At 37.1% G+C, this 16246-nt stretch overlaps 2 protein-coding genes across 4 annotated transcripts in view; both read right to left on the reverse strand.

Moving 5' to 3' along the window:
- Btk29A (tyrosine-protein kinase Btk29A) overlaps positions 1-16246 on the reverse strand; it is a 341971-nt gene that overhangs the window by 290064 nt on the left and 35661 nt on the right. The window lies entirely within an intron of this gene.
- LOC117160329 (uncharacterized) lies at positions 1483-4541 on the reverse strand. Its single transcript, XM_076626299.1, has 2 exons — positions 1948-4541; positions 1483-1565 (listed from the first exon to the last, which is right to left on the reverse strand). The coding sequence occupies exon 1, from the start codon at positions 3749-3751 to the stop codon at positions 2042-2044; it is 1710 nt and encodes a 569-aa protein (XP_076482414.1). The 5' UTR covers positions 3752-4541; the 3' UTR covers positions 1483-1565; positions 1948-2041.

The following is a 16246-nucleotide window of genomic DNA, read 5'->3' on the forward strand; positions in this document are numbered from 1 at the left end:
CATTGAGGAAGAAAGAAGAACCGACGATACCGAGGAAAGTACAATTCAATTTGGCGAATGGGATGAATTTAATGGTCGGCAGAAGTCATTTTCTTTTCCCGAAACAGACGGCTTCATTAGGCAATTATCTGACGATGTCAATCCATATCATGTGTTTCAGCTGTTCGTCGATGACGAAATAATAAACTTACTTGTATCAGAAAATTGAAACAAGGAAGAATGTAAATATTAGAAGATTTAGAGAATTATTAGCTGCAAAGTTATTAGGGTTGTCTGAAAATACAAAAAATCCTTGTCTTCCACGGAGTCAGCATAATATCGCCGTTCGGAAAAATGATTCCGGAAGAAGCATTAGACGCGCATGCAAACTATGTTATGCGGATAAAAGACGTCGAACGGACCGATCAAAGACACGGAAGAATTTAAAGAAAACAACAACTTATTGTCCAAACTGTCCCGATCAAACTCAGCTTTGTATAGAATGCTTCAAAATTTTACATTCTAAATAATTTTCTTAATAAACCATTTTCGTATTACTTGTATAACAATTCAATAGTTTTATTACTTCTTGTGGAATATCTTTTCAAATACCTACGGCGATCCTTCGCAAGTAGTCAAATAAGAGTCACCCGAATACGGGTGACGCAGCAGCATCAGAAACGTTGCTGTCACCCGTATATGGGTGACGCGCCCCTGTCAAAAACTTTGCTGTCATCCGAATGCGGGTGACGCGGTCTCGCCAGCTTCCGCTGTCACCCAAATGTGGGTGACACACCCGCTGCCAGGGGCTTTGCTGTCACCCGAATGCGGGTGACGCTGTCTCGCCAGCTTCCGCTGTCACCCAAATGTGGGTGACACCCGCTGCCAGGGGCTTTGCTGTCGTCTGAACGTGGGTGAGGCGACCCTATCAGGAACTTTGCTGTCACCCGAATACAGGTGACACGGCTTTGTAAAAACTTTGCTGTCACCAGAACACGGGTGACGCGGCCCTATCAGAAACTTTGCTATCACCCGAATATGGGTGACGTGGCAGTCAACCTGATAATACATGCAATTGTTCACCAAAGTATTTCAACACTTACAGAAACTTTTTATTACAGAAAGTGATAAAAATTATAAAAGCTGATGAACTTTTCGTAAATCCACCTTTTTTTTAAAAGTCTCAATTTCATTCAATCACTGTTCAATTGTTCACACAAATGATCTAATTCTATAAGTTGATTTAGTCGAATAAATGAAACACAAAATAAATTTGTAAAAATAATAAGTGTAACACCTTCGCTTTTCCTTGCTTTTCAATTTTATGGATTTGATCAGTGCAACTTGTTATCGCATTTAAGGGAGGGGGGGGGCGCTAAGGTTAATTCGTACAAAAAAGGCATGTTTTTGTGAATTTTTTATGACGACACAGTTAAAATCTCTTTATTAAAACCAATAGTACATTAAAGTATGACATTCGAAGAATGTTGTATAAAATTTTCACGGAGAAATATTAAAAAATACGGCAATGGCAGCAATTATTCGGACGTCTCTCGGAAAAAAGTAGAATTGCTCATAACTTGATGCTGGATCATTTAAAATCAAAAAATCAAAGTTCATTCGTTAGGTAACAGTTTTCCCCAGGTAACGCTGGCAGGGTTTTGCGAAATTTCAATTTTTCACTTTTTTGGAACACTTTGAATGGAAAAACGCGGTTTTTTGCGAAAAAATCGGCTAATTTGTTATTGTAAAATAAAAATAATTAACAAATTTGAAAAAACTCTCCAGCGTTACCTCGTAAATTATGTACAGAAATAGTGTTCAAAATTTCAAAAGGCTCGGTGCAGTAGTTTTGAAGTTATGAGGGGCACCGACTTTGAAAACGTGAGTTGTGGTGAAAACGCTTTGAGGTTTTGAACACTAAAAAATCTGGTATAAAGCGTTCATAAGCGAATTTTATCAGCTTACCTCACACTAAATCATCAATGCCAGGTCCATAAAGGATGTTGCTATCATCCATGATGTCTAAAGCATCTCTTTTTGCTCCTGTCTACGACCAATCCTACCCTTCTTTAGTTTGTCTTTCAGCTTCCTGCTCTGCTCGGCTTACACGTATGGAGTCAGTTGATCGCGCCCAGTCATGAGCGCTTGATCCACTACTGATTCCCATGTCTTGCATGAAGGTTAGTAAAGCAAAAGAACCTTCGTTGAAAACACTGGCTGCCACATAAGCTGCAATTTCAACGATGACAGAGGTTTCACTCAAGTGCTTCGGTGAGATTTTCCAAATAAGTTGGTTCAAACTCTCATTGTTGCTCTGCGTGAAGCTTCCGACACATCGCTCCAGGAGAGCATCTTTGCTCAGATCTTCATAGATAGGCTTGATGGCATTCAAAACATCCTCCGGAAGAGCACTGTACGTGTGTTTGAACGAATCCAATGCATCAGCAGCTGCAGCTTTTTGCCATTCGCACCAGGAGTCCGCGCCGCTCGGGCATTTTTTATGCTGCGGATTCTCGTCCGTCGAACTGTAGTGAAAGAACGTTGCCCAGATAGCATTCTTCATACTTTCCACGGAATCAGAGTAACGTCTAATAGCCAAACCGTAGTGTACCGTCAGTTTATCGATCATTTTAGCCGTAAGCTTCCCTTTAGCAGACAGACTCTTTTTTTCAATCTTCTTTCCAGCAAGTCGATCTTCAGTATCGACAACGGTATTGTTGACTATTTCACGTAGACGAGTGCCCATTCTTTTTTGAACATGTTCTACACATTCTTTTTTCACTATTGAAAAATCATCGCCATAAGGTTTAGAATTCACCAACTCGGAGTAAGCTTTAGAGTCACCGTCGCCGATATAGTTGCGATATCGTACACCATTCTTTACCGAGCGTTGAAACATGGTTTTTATCGCTTCGACCTCCATACTTCCAGTTGCACCGGTATGATTTGCCCGACACTTTCCAGCACTTACATGGGCTTCATGCCACTCTTCGTATTCGGCAGAGTTTAATTTATGTTCCCAAGTTTTACATTCATGGCAGTATGAACTTTTGACGAAAATGTCAAGAACTTTACCTGTAAAGTAACCGATTAACGAGATGGCGCCGAATAAAGATGAGAAGCCTCTTTTCTTCCATGTTCCGTCGGCCGATACGGTGAGTTCGTCGGCATCTTCAGTCTTTTTCTCTTCGGCTGTTGCTGCTTTTTCTTCTTTTATAGCAGATAAAAAAAATCGATTCGCTACTTCTTTTACGGTCGAGCACATTTTTTTCATGTAATCATTGTACGTCGGTGTCGATAGAAACCTACTGGACAAATCCATCAAGCCGCAGAACTTTTCACAGCCATCTAATCCAAGGCCTAATATCCTCATCACGAAAACAAACCGATAATTAACTTCGAAAATACCAGAGTTTATTCTTGCACTAGACGGAACATTTGTAATCTGTTTACAGCATTCGCACGACACTTTGATGTTAAATCCAAGGCCTTCTTTCCTAGTCGAATGAAAATTTACTTTTCCATCACATTTCACACACTTCACTAGCGTAGCAATTGTTGAAAAGACTAATAAAAAATCAATTATCCTATAATGTTTTTCAAGGTCCTCCGCAACTTGATCTTCAACGGTCACTTTTATTTTTTTAGCCGACGCGCTACTCGTTGAAATGCCTTCGTTTTTACGTTTGTGCGGAGGTACAATTTTTCTAGGTCGATATAATCTCGAACCAGTTGCTTTCCTATCAGCTCTTGTAATTTTTTTAGGCATTTTAGTAATAATTTAATACAAAACTTAATGAAAACAGAGCCAAAATGATGCGAAAATAGGAACGCACGTGTACGTCTGCTCGATAGAATATTTACCGCTACACTAAATTTTATACTCTACACTGACAAAATATACAGTACAGGTATAAGGAGATTTGTACTTCAGTGAAAATTTCTATAGATAGATCTGGAGGGTAAGATTAGGTATTATATAGAGAGCGAAACGTCTGCCAAGTAAGAATAGCACGCACGGGTCGGGTAGGTATTAAAATCCGACATGTATAAAAATACTCGTAACTTGGTCAATTTTACTCCAATCAACTTGAAATTTTTACACGATATTCTTAAGATATTATGCATTCAACTAAAAAAATAAAAAAAATACAAAAAAAATTTTTAATACCTCACCCCCCTCCCTTAAATAAACGTATTATGTTTGTTACGTAAAAAATTTAAGGTGACATTTGGTGTAGCGCGTTAAATAATCACTCGGTGTTTAGGTCACCAATATATTTATTTACAAATGTCTTTTTTTGATCGCGTCGCGTATCGCTCTCAATCTCGCTACACGGTTACAACTCGACTTCGTCGCTTGCCGGTTCAAACTTAACTGTCGATAGGATTCGATTCTTTTCTTTTTGTCACCCCTCAATATCCCCACTATCCACGCGTTTGTTAGGCGTTGCCACGCACGCTTTCTTCTCGAATACTCGACGAAAGGACCGTTGGGATATTGATGGCTCATTAGGCACGTCGCTTCGGCAATATACATTGTTGCCGAGTGCCACCATACATTTAAAAATTTGATTAGTTCCGCAACGAGACCCAACTATCGTGGTTATTGTCGTGAAAGCTTTTTAATCCAAATATTTTCACTGACCTTTATACGTACAAATAATATTGTAAATTTGTATGCCTCCGTTACACGTTGACGAAAATCAGGGAAATCTTTTTCACTGAATTCTTTTCTGCTAATGAACCATGGATTTCTTCTCTAAGTAGATCCACGAGAAGTTGGCATAAATGGAAGCAGATTTTGTTACGGTAACTCGTATTCATTAAATACTCGCACAACTGCTAAGCAGCTTAAGCTTCGCCGTATATTTTTAACGCGAGAAAGAAAAATTGAACTTACGAGAAACATCGATTCGCTGGCCAAAGGTATTTCCAACAATGGGAATCAGCTTAATACTCAATAGCTTAACAAAGTAGCGTAATCTGGTCTGAGCATCGAATAAACCAATTGTGTAAACCACTGTCAATTTTTCGCCTGTATGAATCTTGCAAAACGTGGAAAACGAATCGAAATCGACGAAAACTTTTCTAACGATAATAAAACTAATTTAACCATCGATCATTCGATCCGTGCGCCGCGAACAATCGCTTCGACTGTAGAAAAAATCCCGATATTTTCCACTAAATCTGGATGAGAAAAAATAGAGCGCTGAGTTTTACATTGTTACATCGGTTTCATCGAAAGAGAAAAGAACGATGACACCAGAGTGAGCCAAGGGATAATGTTCGTAGTTGATTCGACATGTGGAAGAAAGATGGGAAAAAAGATTGATGGGTCGATCGTTTTTCAAAATGCCATCAACAAAGATGTGTGATTTCGTGACGTTAATGTGCTCTGACAATTAACACGCAGAACTTATTGTTTAACAAAACGTCGATAATGATCCATTCACACGTACTTCCCCATCCAATCGTCTTTAATACTTGATGGCTGTTATATCGGCAAATGATCGAATTGAAAGCAGATTATGCGCGAGCGTATTCCACGCGTAATGAACTTCCACGTGAATACTTTCGAAAGCAATGACGCATAGTAGGGAATCAACAGATATTGGGTTGGCAACTAAGTAATTGTGGATTTGGGCAACACCATCTAATTGATAAAATCTGCAACCACTTAGCTACCAACCCAATATTAATGTAAAGTATTCAAATGTATCAAAGTAGTGGATAATTTAATTAAAATGCAAACGAAGAAACAATTGAAGGATCTTTAAGTTACAATCTTTAACTTTTGAGCAATAGTTTAGTAGAAATAATTGTTAAAAAATAGAAAGAAGCTGGTGGCTATAGTAAACTTATTGGGTTGGCAACTAAGTGATCGCGGATTTTGTCACTAGGTGGCATTGACAAAATCCGCAATCACTTAGTTGCCAACCAAATATAACGTAATAACAATCGAAATATAAAAAGGTAAACCACTTTTCAGAGTCTAATGTATTTTTAACAGAAATTCTAAATTACCTCAAACTACTTTCATAATCTTCTTTGACACTCTCACTCTTGCGCAAAGTATATTCTTATTTACTAACTGTTTATTGAACCTTGGAGTATTAATTTCGTTCAGTAACAATACAAAAACTGGATTTTGTAGATCTCAGAATGTTCTTTTGTATCACGACTATATCTCAAAATATTAAATTCACTATTTTGGCAAAATGAATATATTGGGTTGGCAACTAAGTGATCGCGGATTTTGTCACTAGGTGGCATTGACAAAATCCGCAATCACGTAGTTGCCAACCCAATATAACGTAATAACAATCGAAATATAAAAAGGTAAACCACTTTTCAGAGTCTAATGTATTTTTAACGGAAATTTTAAATTACCTCAAACTACTTTCATAACCTTCTTTGACACTCTTACTCTTGCGCAAAGTATATTCTTATTTACTAACTGTTTATTGAACCTTGGAGTATTAATTTCGTTCAGTAACAATACAAAAACTGGATTTTGTAGATCTCAGAATTTTCTTTTGTATCACGACTATACCTCAAAATATTAAATTCACTATTTTGGCAAAATGAATATATTGGGTTGGCAACTAAGTGATTGCGGTTTTTGTCACTAGGTGGCATTGACAAAATCGGCAATCACTTAAACCCAATAGACTCTCAGCGAGACAAAAACACGATTATTCAAATTTATTTCTTTCCAACTTACAATTTATTATTATCATGAAGAATTGGTAATTGTGGTGTTCGCTGGAAATTACGTTCCAAGTTTACCGACACGAGGCCCTACACAACCTGACACAGGTGTCTAACTTCCGTCAGTCAGATGCGGTCCGGAAATCGCGTGTTTACGAGGAATGCGGCCTAGACACGATTAATCTTTATTAACATGGACCTCGCTCAGCGGAAATTCTCTCCAACGACTGCATGCATATGCATTCGTTCGCAAAAAGACAAAGTGAAAGAGGGGGAGACAGAAGAAGAAAAGACAGAAAGAGAGAAGAGAGAAAAAAGAGGGAATTGCAGTAGTTTAAAGGCGTCGATCGATATCAAAGCCCGGAGCAATTTGTCGGCGGAGACAATATCGATGAGGAACTATTGTACACGACAGCCCCGGAGCCTACGAAAGTGCAAAGTAGTCTAGTTCTGCTTATTCGTCTTTTATCCTGTCCTCCCTCTCTAATTATCCTCGTTTCCGTCTACCTCTGACTTTTTTCTTCTCTCATTCTCTCTCTCTCTCTCTCTCTCTCTCTCTAGCTCGCTCTTTTTCTCTTTCTCTTTCGTTCTTCAACCTCCATCCGCTGTCTGGCGGAACGACGGCCGAAATTTCAACGGAAATCTCGTAATTAATCGCCTCATTAGCATGTACGAGTCAGCGAATTTGATTTATATTCTATCGTATAGCGTACGCGTTATGGAAAATGTAGCTTTCAGTCAAATAAAACGATCAAATCTTATATTTCTCGCCTCACTGATATTTTACATTTTTCTTTTCTCCACTGTTTGAGAAAAATATTTTCAAACGCGTTTGAACGTTTCTACTGGTTTTTCTGGAGTGAGAAGGCCTCCGTGATTCTATTTGGAAAAAAGCTTCGAGTGCATCTTACCGGCTGCTTCGTTGCACTCGAGGTACAAGCGGATGGTTGTAAGTTGTAGGTTAGATGTTCTTAATGCATGCAGCTTCTTCCTTTAGATTTTATCTCTACGTGTTAAGTAATGGTCGACTTGGTTTCCTGGTGAAATTCATGTTTTTAAATACTCAGAAAGGTATGTTTGAACGATAAGGTAAATGTAACGCTATCGTCTTTTTGGCTTCTTGCGCTGAAAATTAATGTTGCAATATTTCTCGATATTTTATAATATGTCGTATAATTCATCGCTGATGTTTTTTCACTTTAACCATAACTTTGGTACGTAGAAAAATAATTCTAAATATATCGTCAGATCTTTTCTGTTCAAAATTACAGCACTCGACGTGTCTCGAAGTGTTGACTTTTTTTATTATAGCCGTACCAATATAATCGAATGACATATGAACCCGATAGTTGGCCAAAAGCTAATACAATTTTTTCCATTAAAGATTTCTTCTTTAATGGAAAGAAAGGAAGCCAATCGAATGTATCCAGACAAATTGACAAATATATTGGCTGGTCCACACGGTCGACGGTAAGGAAGAAATTCGAAACGAAAAAACCTATGAAATGGCAAGGTGATATTGCATTCCTCTTTCTCATTGGCCTTTTTTTAAAGGAGAGCCATTCGTTCAAGCGTTCAACTTCCACCAGGAAATATCGCAAATCTTTACTTCACTTTTATTATTTTTACTAATACGTCCGATTTCTACGCTTTACGAAACACACGATGCAGAAAATAGGAAACGAGGAAAGTTGTGGATGGTCAAACGAAGTAACAAATTAAACACTACCGTGATCAACGAAAAACTTGCACGTTGAGAAGATTCCCAGATTTTCTAACCTCCAAAAAATGACCGATCAATGGTAAAAGCAAAAACGACACAAGATAGGAATATTCCTGTTGAGATTAAGGTTGACTGATTGAAGAACGAATGGATGAATTTGTAATAGAAAAGTACATTGGAATAATTAAAGGCATAAGTATAAGCATAAGTTTATGCTGATTCAGATCCTTACTCTGTTAGTGTTACTAGACAATGGAATGATGTGGAGCACGTTCATATATGTAATATCGTGATGGAATATATTTACAATGAATGGATGATACAGGTGTTAATCAGACAGAAAAACGACAGTTGTTCAACATGAACTAATCGCAGCAAACGTTTAATAAACAGCACAACTAAATAATTAATCGACTCGACTTTCATAAACGCAATCAACACTCTCTCGGCAACGCAACTCGCAATCACTGTTGATTCGTCTCTCGTTCCTTAGCAACCACTCGTGGCCAAGATCACGTAGGCCTCCTCTTTCTAAAACTACGCGATCGAAACGAACGCCTCGGCTCTCGCGACATTCCACGCGGTTCACCCGCCAACTCCCGGGCCCCTCGCTCGCGATACTATTTATTTTGAAGAAAACTTCGATAGTTATGATATGAAATTATACATCTTAAATTACATGTATTTCTTAATAAAATTTTCATTAATATTTTCATTATTATTGTACATTACTTTATCTTATATATTCTTTTTTATTTCTTTATTGTACTATAGTTTATTCTATTTTGTATTTATTTCATCCATTTTACTTATTATATACGTTACTGTTACTTTCTTCGTTCGCACTTCAATTTAGGAAACGGCTTCCTCGAAAATATTCGGTTGGCAACTAAGTGATTGCGGATTATGTCATTACCACCTAATGACAAAATCCGCAATCACTTAGTTGCCCAATGTTGAGGTTGAGGTTAACTGATTGAAGAACGCGTGGATGAATTTGTAATAGAAAAGTATACTGAAATAATTAAAGGTATAAGTACAAGTATAATTTATAAGTATAAGTTTATGCTGATTGACATCCTTACTCTCTTAGTGTTACTAGACAATGGAATAATAGGGAGCACGTTTGTATATTTAAAGGAAAAGGATATTACCAAGAAAGTTAACCTTATAGCCTTGGCTAGAGACTACAGGGAACATAACTAGAAACCTGTTTATTAGTTCCTTTGTTCCTAGACCTTGCAACCCAAAACATAATGCATACTCAAGGGTACAATAATATGCACCGCTCCTTATTTAGAATATTTCTGCGTAATAGCAGTCCTCAGGTCACGAATATACATAAATAAAGATGTAGAGTTTTTCTTGAAGTAGTTACTTCAACAATTCCTATATATGATATTGACGTGAACGTTATGTAAAAAGTTAGGGAAGATTATTCTTTGCCGAGATATAGAAATAAGCAATTCTTTAAAAATTGATATCACAACAGGAACGTTTTTGAGGCAAACATACAGGGAGCATACATACTTTATACTGAAGACGAAAAACAGGTTCGCGAAAATCTACTCGAATATGAAAAGAAGAGCAGAGAGGAAGAGAGAAACGCAAAGGTAGGAATTTCTGTTTCCCGCAGTCGAATGGGAAGAGTCACTGTCAGAAATTTCATACAGCAAAGCGAATTTTAATGGCGAAATATCCGCATAAAACGAAAATTTGCGGTGACCAAGCCCTCGAAGTTGATGCATCACTGCGAAAGACGAAATAAGTTTCACGAATATGGAAAAAAATGCCGGAGTCGATTTCCCGTGGCGTCCTCGTGAATAATAACGAGCTCTCCGTGCGACGAGATTCTTCGAAAACTCGTTAAAAGTTCGGCCATCCTGGTGACAAATCAATCAACTCTGGAATCCAGATACGCTGCCGATATCCTGCATCGATTCTTATGATTTCTGGCCCGGTTTTCGCCTATGAATCACTTTCCATCGACGAAAAACCGATACCTGGCTAAGTTTCTCGTTGGGTTTCGCGTCGATGGTCATATTTTCGCCGGGGAAATTGCACGAAATCGACGGGGCGAAGCTTGCGCAGCGAAGTTTCAAGCTAAATCAAAGATGAACGAGGGAGTAAGAGACGCTTTGATGCGAATCCAAACGATATTTGATGTAAATTGGTGTAAACTGCGCGAGAGAGATTCTTTGATCTTCGCAATTGCGAAACAATTAAGAGCTAGCATGCCGCGAGCAATTCGAGTAGTTTCTTGCGAGCCTCTGATGCAAAGTGAACCAGGCTTTTCTTTGCTATTAGATTTAAGCCACATTTAACCGACGTTTCAGTTCGAAATCACATTCTCACACAAGAATATTATTAACCACATGTATTATATCTACGAATTATATTATACAAATGAGGTAACATTGGGTGTAGCGCGTTAAATAATCACTCGGTGTTTAGGTCAAAAATATGTTTATTAACAAGCGTCTTCTTTTGATCGCGTCGCGTATCGCTCTCGGTTTCGCTAGTCAATCTCACTGCCCGGTTACGACTCGACCTTATCGCTTCCTAGTTCGAACCTAACTGTCGATCGGAATCGATTCTTTTCTTTTCGTCGCCCCTCAATATCCCCACTATCCACCCGTTTGTTTGGCGTCCGCGAACGTTGCCACGCACGCCTTTTTTCTCGAACGCTCGACGGAAGGACTGTTGGGATATTGATGGCTCATTAGGCACTTCGCTTCGGCGGTATACATTGTTGCCGAGTGTCGCTACACAAATATTGCCTATTTATATCTGTGTTTATATATCTGTATTATGCAAAGATTGGAAACTTCGTGGTAATTTCAACGAGCCGCGAAATTTTCTACAGATATTAACGTGCATTAAACATAGAAAACTTCGTTTAAATGAACGTAACTATTGGGTTAGCAACTAAGTAATTGCGGATTTTGTCAGTAGGTGGCCTTAGCACATTCTTTTGTTTTGTTAACGTGTTCAAAGCACCTAACCCATATTGTTTTCATGTTGCTTGGACTTTCACCTTTAATTTAGTAAAACAATTGTATCGATTAGTTATTTAGCTCATTTTTATTCCAATTTAAAAATGGAAGAACAACATGCACATTTCAGACATATTTTATTGTATTATTTCCGAAAAGGCAAGAACGCATCGCAAGCACACAGGTTATGTGCAGTATATGGAAATGAAGCCTTTAAAGAGAGGCAGTGTGAAAATTGGTTGGCAAATTTCATTCTGCTGATTTTTCACTGAAAAATGCTCAACGATCTGGCTGTCCAGTTGAAGTTGACGAGACCCATACCAAGGCCATTATCGATTCAGATCGTCATAGCACAACGAGTGAGATTGCAGAGAAGCTCAATGTATCGCGTAAATGCATTAAAAAAAAATTAAAACAGCTTGACTTTGTCAAGAAACTCGATTTATGGCCCCCTCATCAGCTTAAGGAAATTCATTGGACGCAACGCATTAGCATCTGCGATTCGCTTCTGAAACGCAACGAAATTGATCCATTTCTGAAACGACTGATTACCGGCCACCAAAAATGGATAGTTTATAACAACGTTAATCGGAAAAGATCGTGGGTGATGCAAGATGAAGCAGCCCAGACGACACCAAAATCTGAGATTCGCCAAAAAAGGATTATGCTGTCAGTTTGGTGGGATTATAAAGGAATTCTGTACTTTGAACTTTTACCAAGAAACCAAACGATTAATTCAAACGTGTACGTTCAACGATTCGTCAAACTGAGCGATGCAGTTCAAGAAAAGCGGCCAGAATTGGCGAAACGTAAGAGTGTTGTTTTCCAGCATGATAATGCAAAGCCCCACACATCTTTGTTCACTCGCCAAAAATTATTGGAACTAGGTTAGGATGTGTTGTCACATCCGCCATATAGCCCTGACCTTGTGCCTTCAGATCACCATTTATTTCGTTCTATGCAGAATTCCTTAAATGGTAAAATTTTTAATGACGCTGATGATGTAAAGTCACATTTAATTCAGTTTTTTGCTGGCAAAAATCAGAAGTTTTATGAACATGGAATTGTGACACTGCCTGAAAGATGGCAAAAGGTGATCGACAAAAACGGACAATATTTAATTGTATAAAGTTATATATCTAAGCAAAAATTTTGAATTTTCCTTTTTATTTAAAATACGCAATCACTTTCCACGAACAAAAAGGCTTTTGTTTTGGTATTAGATTTACAAGATTCTCGGCCATACACAGAAACTATTGCAGATATCTTTCCATTAATGTATATGAAATCTTCTTGCTGAAATGAACGCTTTAAATTTTAGATAAAAGTTTTAAGCGAAGAATGAACACTAAAAGTTCTTACTGACAATTTACTGATCGTTAAAGAAAATGAAGCTTTAATTCCCTAAAGAATATAAATATAAAAGATTCCAGTCATTTTCGATCGCAACTTTTCTATCGTTAAAAGACTTCTCGAGTTCGGGCAAGATATAAAAGAATCGTTAACGACACGCTTCATTTCCCATTTCAATATTATACTAAAAATTTGAAAACTATTATAACTCCTGTTTGTTGAAACGCGAACGAAATTGAGATATGAAAATTTGAGAAACGCAGCATGGTTAACCAGAGACAGTTCAAACAAAGAATAATCATTAACTTTAGAATAGCTTCATCGGTTCTACATCTTCTTATCTCAGCTGAACTAAGGAAAGTCACTTCTATGTACATTCCACAAAGAGAGAGTATCTTATTCTCAAGATTTGATTTCCTTGGGGATGTTACGTTAAGCAGACAGTTTTCAGTCGTTCCAACGAATATTACACAAAGGTGCCGTTTCCATTTTCGTTAAGGAAATCATTTATTGGCTTAAAGAATAGCTGAATTCCGAGCTGAAGATAATTAAATCGCAAACCGAATACGTCTTCGAAGCTGATGAATGTGTGGCGGCATCCGACGGCTTCGCGACACAAAGCGCTATGCCCAATGTACCATAGATATCTCTATGGTCCTTTCGCCGAATATTCGGAAGAATGCATACGCGGCAATCGTCGTGGACATCTAACAAACGCGTGCGTAGTGGGGATATCGAGGGGCAACAAAGAGAAGAATCCGTTTGGTTTGGAACAAAAGATTCATTCCGTTCCAAATAGCGAAATGAGAAGGGTCTAGCGTAACGGCGAAGTGCGAAGGGTCTAGCGTAACGGCGAAGTGCGAAGGGTCTAGCGTAACGGCAAAGTGCGAAGGGTCTAGCGTAACAGCAAAGCAAACACATTCGGGAAGCTTGATTGTTGATCGTTGATTGTTGACTGTTAATTGTTAAATAAACTTTTTGTTGAATACCGAGAGTACTTCTTGGGCACTTACAACCAACACCACCTCAAATGGAGCATCGAGTGTCATGTATCATGAACACATGCTGAGAACTTATCGTGCTTTGTATTATTTGTGCTTTGTAGCGTAATTTTGGCGGAAACTTTAAACGAAATCATCTTTACAGGGGATAAAATGTATCATATTTTATATAAACCTTTTTTGTTCAAACGAATACTACAAAATGATTTGAAGAATTAGAAGAGAATTGCCTTTATTTGGATTGTTTGATAAAAATTAAAAAGAGATAAATTGGGTTGATTAATTGATATTCACATTAACAAATTATTAAATGACAAACGAATTGTCAGGCGATCAATTTTCTGAGCCACTGTAAGTCTTCTGAAAAGCATGTGATGGGTCGAGTCAGGTAATATTCAATTTAATTAATTAGCCTGCCTAACTGATGTTATTAATATTTTTCTATATGCAAGACTGCAAAAGGGCCAAAATAGTTTTCACGTGGGACTAATTAATCACATTATTGAACTTTAAAATTACTTTTTTATAAAAGATAGGAAACGCTATTCATATATCATACACAATTTATTTCAAAAAATTAGTATGTATCGAATATTCTGCCAAACATTACTTTGTGTATATACTCTGGAAGAAAAATATAATGATCGTTTTTGCTACAAGCCCTGCAATTTTCTCTCATCTATGGAAGAGTTTATATACTGTACGTAACTCGATATTAAAGTAAAATAGGTTTCGTTGCGAGAATAAAAAATACGTGTCGCGTATTGGACACAGGTGTCATTATCATTGTTTTTTGTTATTTTTTTCAGCAAGTTATACGGGACTTTGTAGATCACTGCGACCAACTCGTTTCAACGCTGGTGCGCGATGCTATGAAAAAATAGAGGAGCAAGAAACTACCTGAAGCCCCAGAGCTCACAAAGGGTACGTATGAAGTGGTATGCATCGATTTTGATGAAACTCCATAGGCTAGTGAAGAAGTGAGAAATATTTGCTCACGTGCAGTCGTCTCTGAAACTTCACCATTTATTTTATCCGGAATATTTTAAGCCGTGATATTCTACTATCAAAGTAACTTTTTTTTTATCAGTCCTATCTTTCCAGAATCTTGTTAAACTATACTGAGAAGTATGATGTTGGTCTGTCTACTGCTATTTCTTATAGAATAATCTTCTGTATATTTATTGCTATACAAATTTCATTAGATATATTTGTTTAGGTTGTGAAGACGTATCTGACAGAGAATAAAATTACAAATCTAATTAGATAATCAAAGAAAAGGACAACCGTGATATTTTATTATAAAAGAAACATTTTTTTATCAGTCTTATTTTTCCAAAATCATGTTAAACTATATAGAGAAGTATGATGTAACTCTGTCTAATGCTGTTTCTTATAAAATAATCATCTGTATATTTATTGCTATACAAATTTCATTAGATATATTTGTTTAGGTTGTGAAGACGTATCTGACAGAGAATAAAATTACAAATCTAATTAGATAATCAAAGAAAACGACAACCGTGATATTTTATTATAAAAGAAACATTTTTTTATCAGTCCTATCTTTCCAAAATCATGTTAAACTATATAGAGAAGTATGATGTAAGTCTGTCTAATGCTGTTTCTTATAGAATAATCTTCTGTATATTTATTGCTATACAAATTTCATTAGATATATTTGTTTAGGTTGTGAAGACGTACTTGACAGAGAATAAAATTACAAATCTAATTAGATAATCAAAGAAAACGACAACCGTGATATTTTATTATAAAAGAAACGTTTTTTTATTAGTCCTATCTTTCCAAAATCATGTTAAACTATATAGAGAAGTATGATGTAAGTCTGTCTACTGCTGTTTCTTATAGAATAATCTTCTGTATATTTATTGCTATACAAATTTCATTAGATATATTTGTTTAGGTTGTGAAGACGTACCTGACAGAGAATAAAATTATACATCTAATTAGATAATTGAAGAAAATGACAACTTTCTTGCTTAGGTATCTCATAAAATATTGGGTAGCAACTAAATGATTGTGGATTTTGTCAATACCACCCAATGAATATCAAACAAAATTTTGACATTAGGTGGTATTGACAAAATCCGCAATCACGTAGTTTCCAACCCAATACAATGATGTTGTGCTTCCTAAAAACTTTTTACGTTATACTTGCAAGATGATATCAGCATTGCGATGGCTGCAACACGATAAGTTGTAACGATAGCTCGTCGCTGCAATTGCAGATTATTCCACTTAGAAGTGACGCAATTTAGAAATTCTACTAAAGTACTTTGGAATCAATTTCGTCCAAGTCATCGCTTCTCCTCCTATGGATACCAATTTCTGTCTGAGTCGTACGGTAGAACTTGTGGCCACACAATGAAAATCTGTTGCAAACTATTATACGAACAACTGTGCTGGACACTCAGAGTCACATGCAAGATCATCTGATATTATCTCGATGGAACTTA

Source organism: Bombus vancouverensis, chromosome 18 (genome assembly GCF_051014615.1).
Source record: "Bombus vancouverensis nearcticus chromosome 18, iyBomVanc1_principal, whole genome shotgun sequence".
Classification (NCBI taxonomy): domain Eukaryota; kingdom Metazoa; phylum Arthropoda; class Insecta; order Hymenoptera; family Apidae; genus Bombus; species Bombus vancouverensis.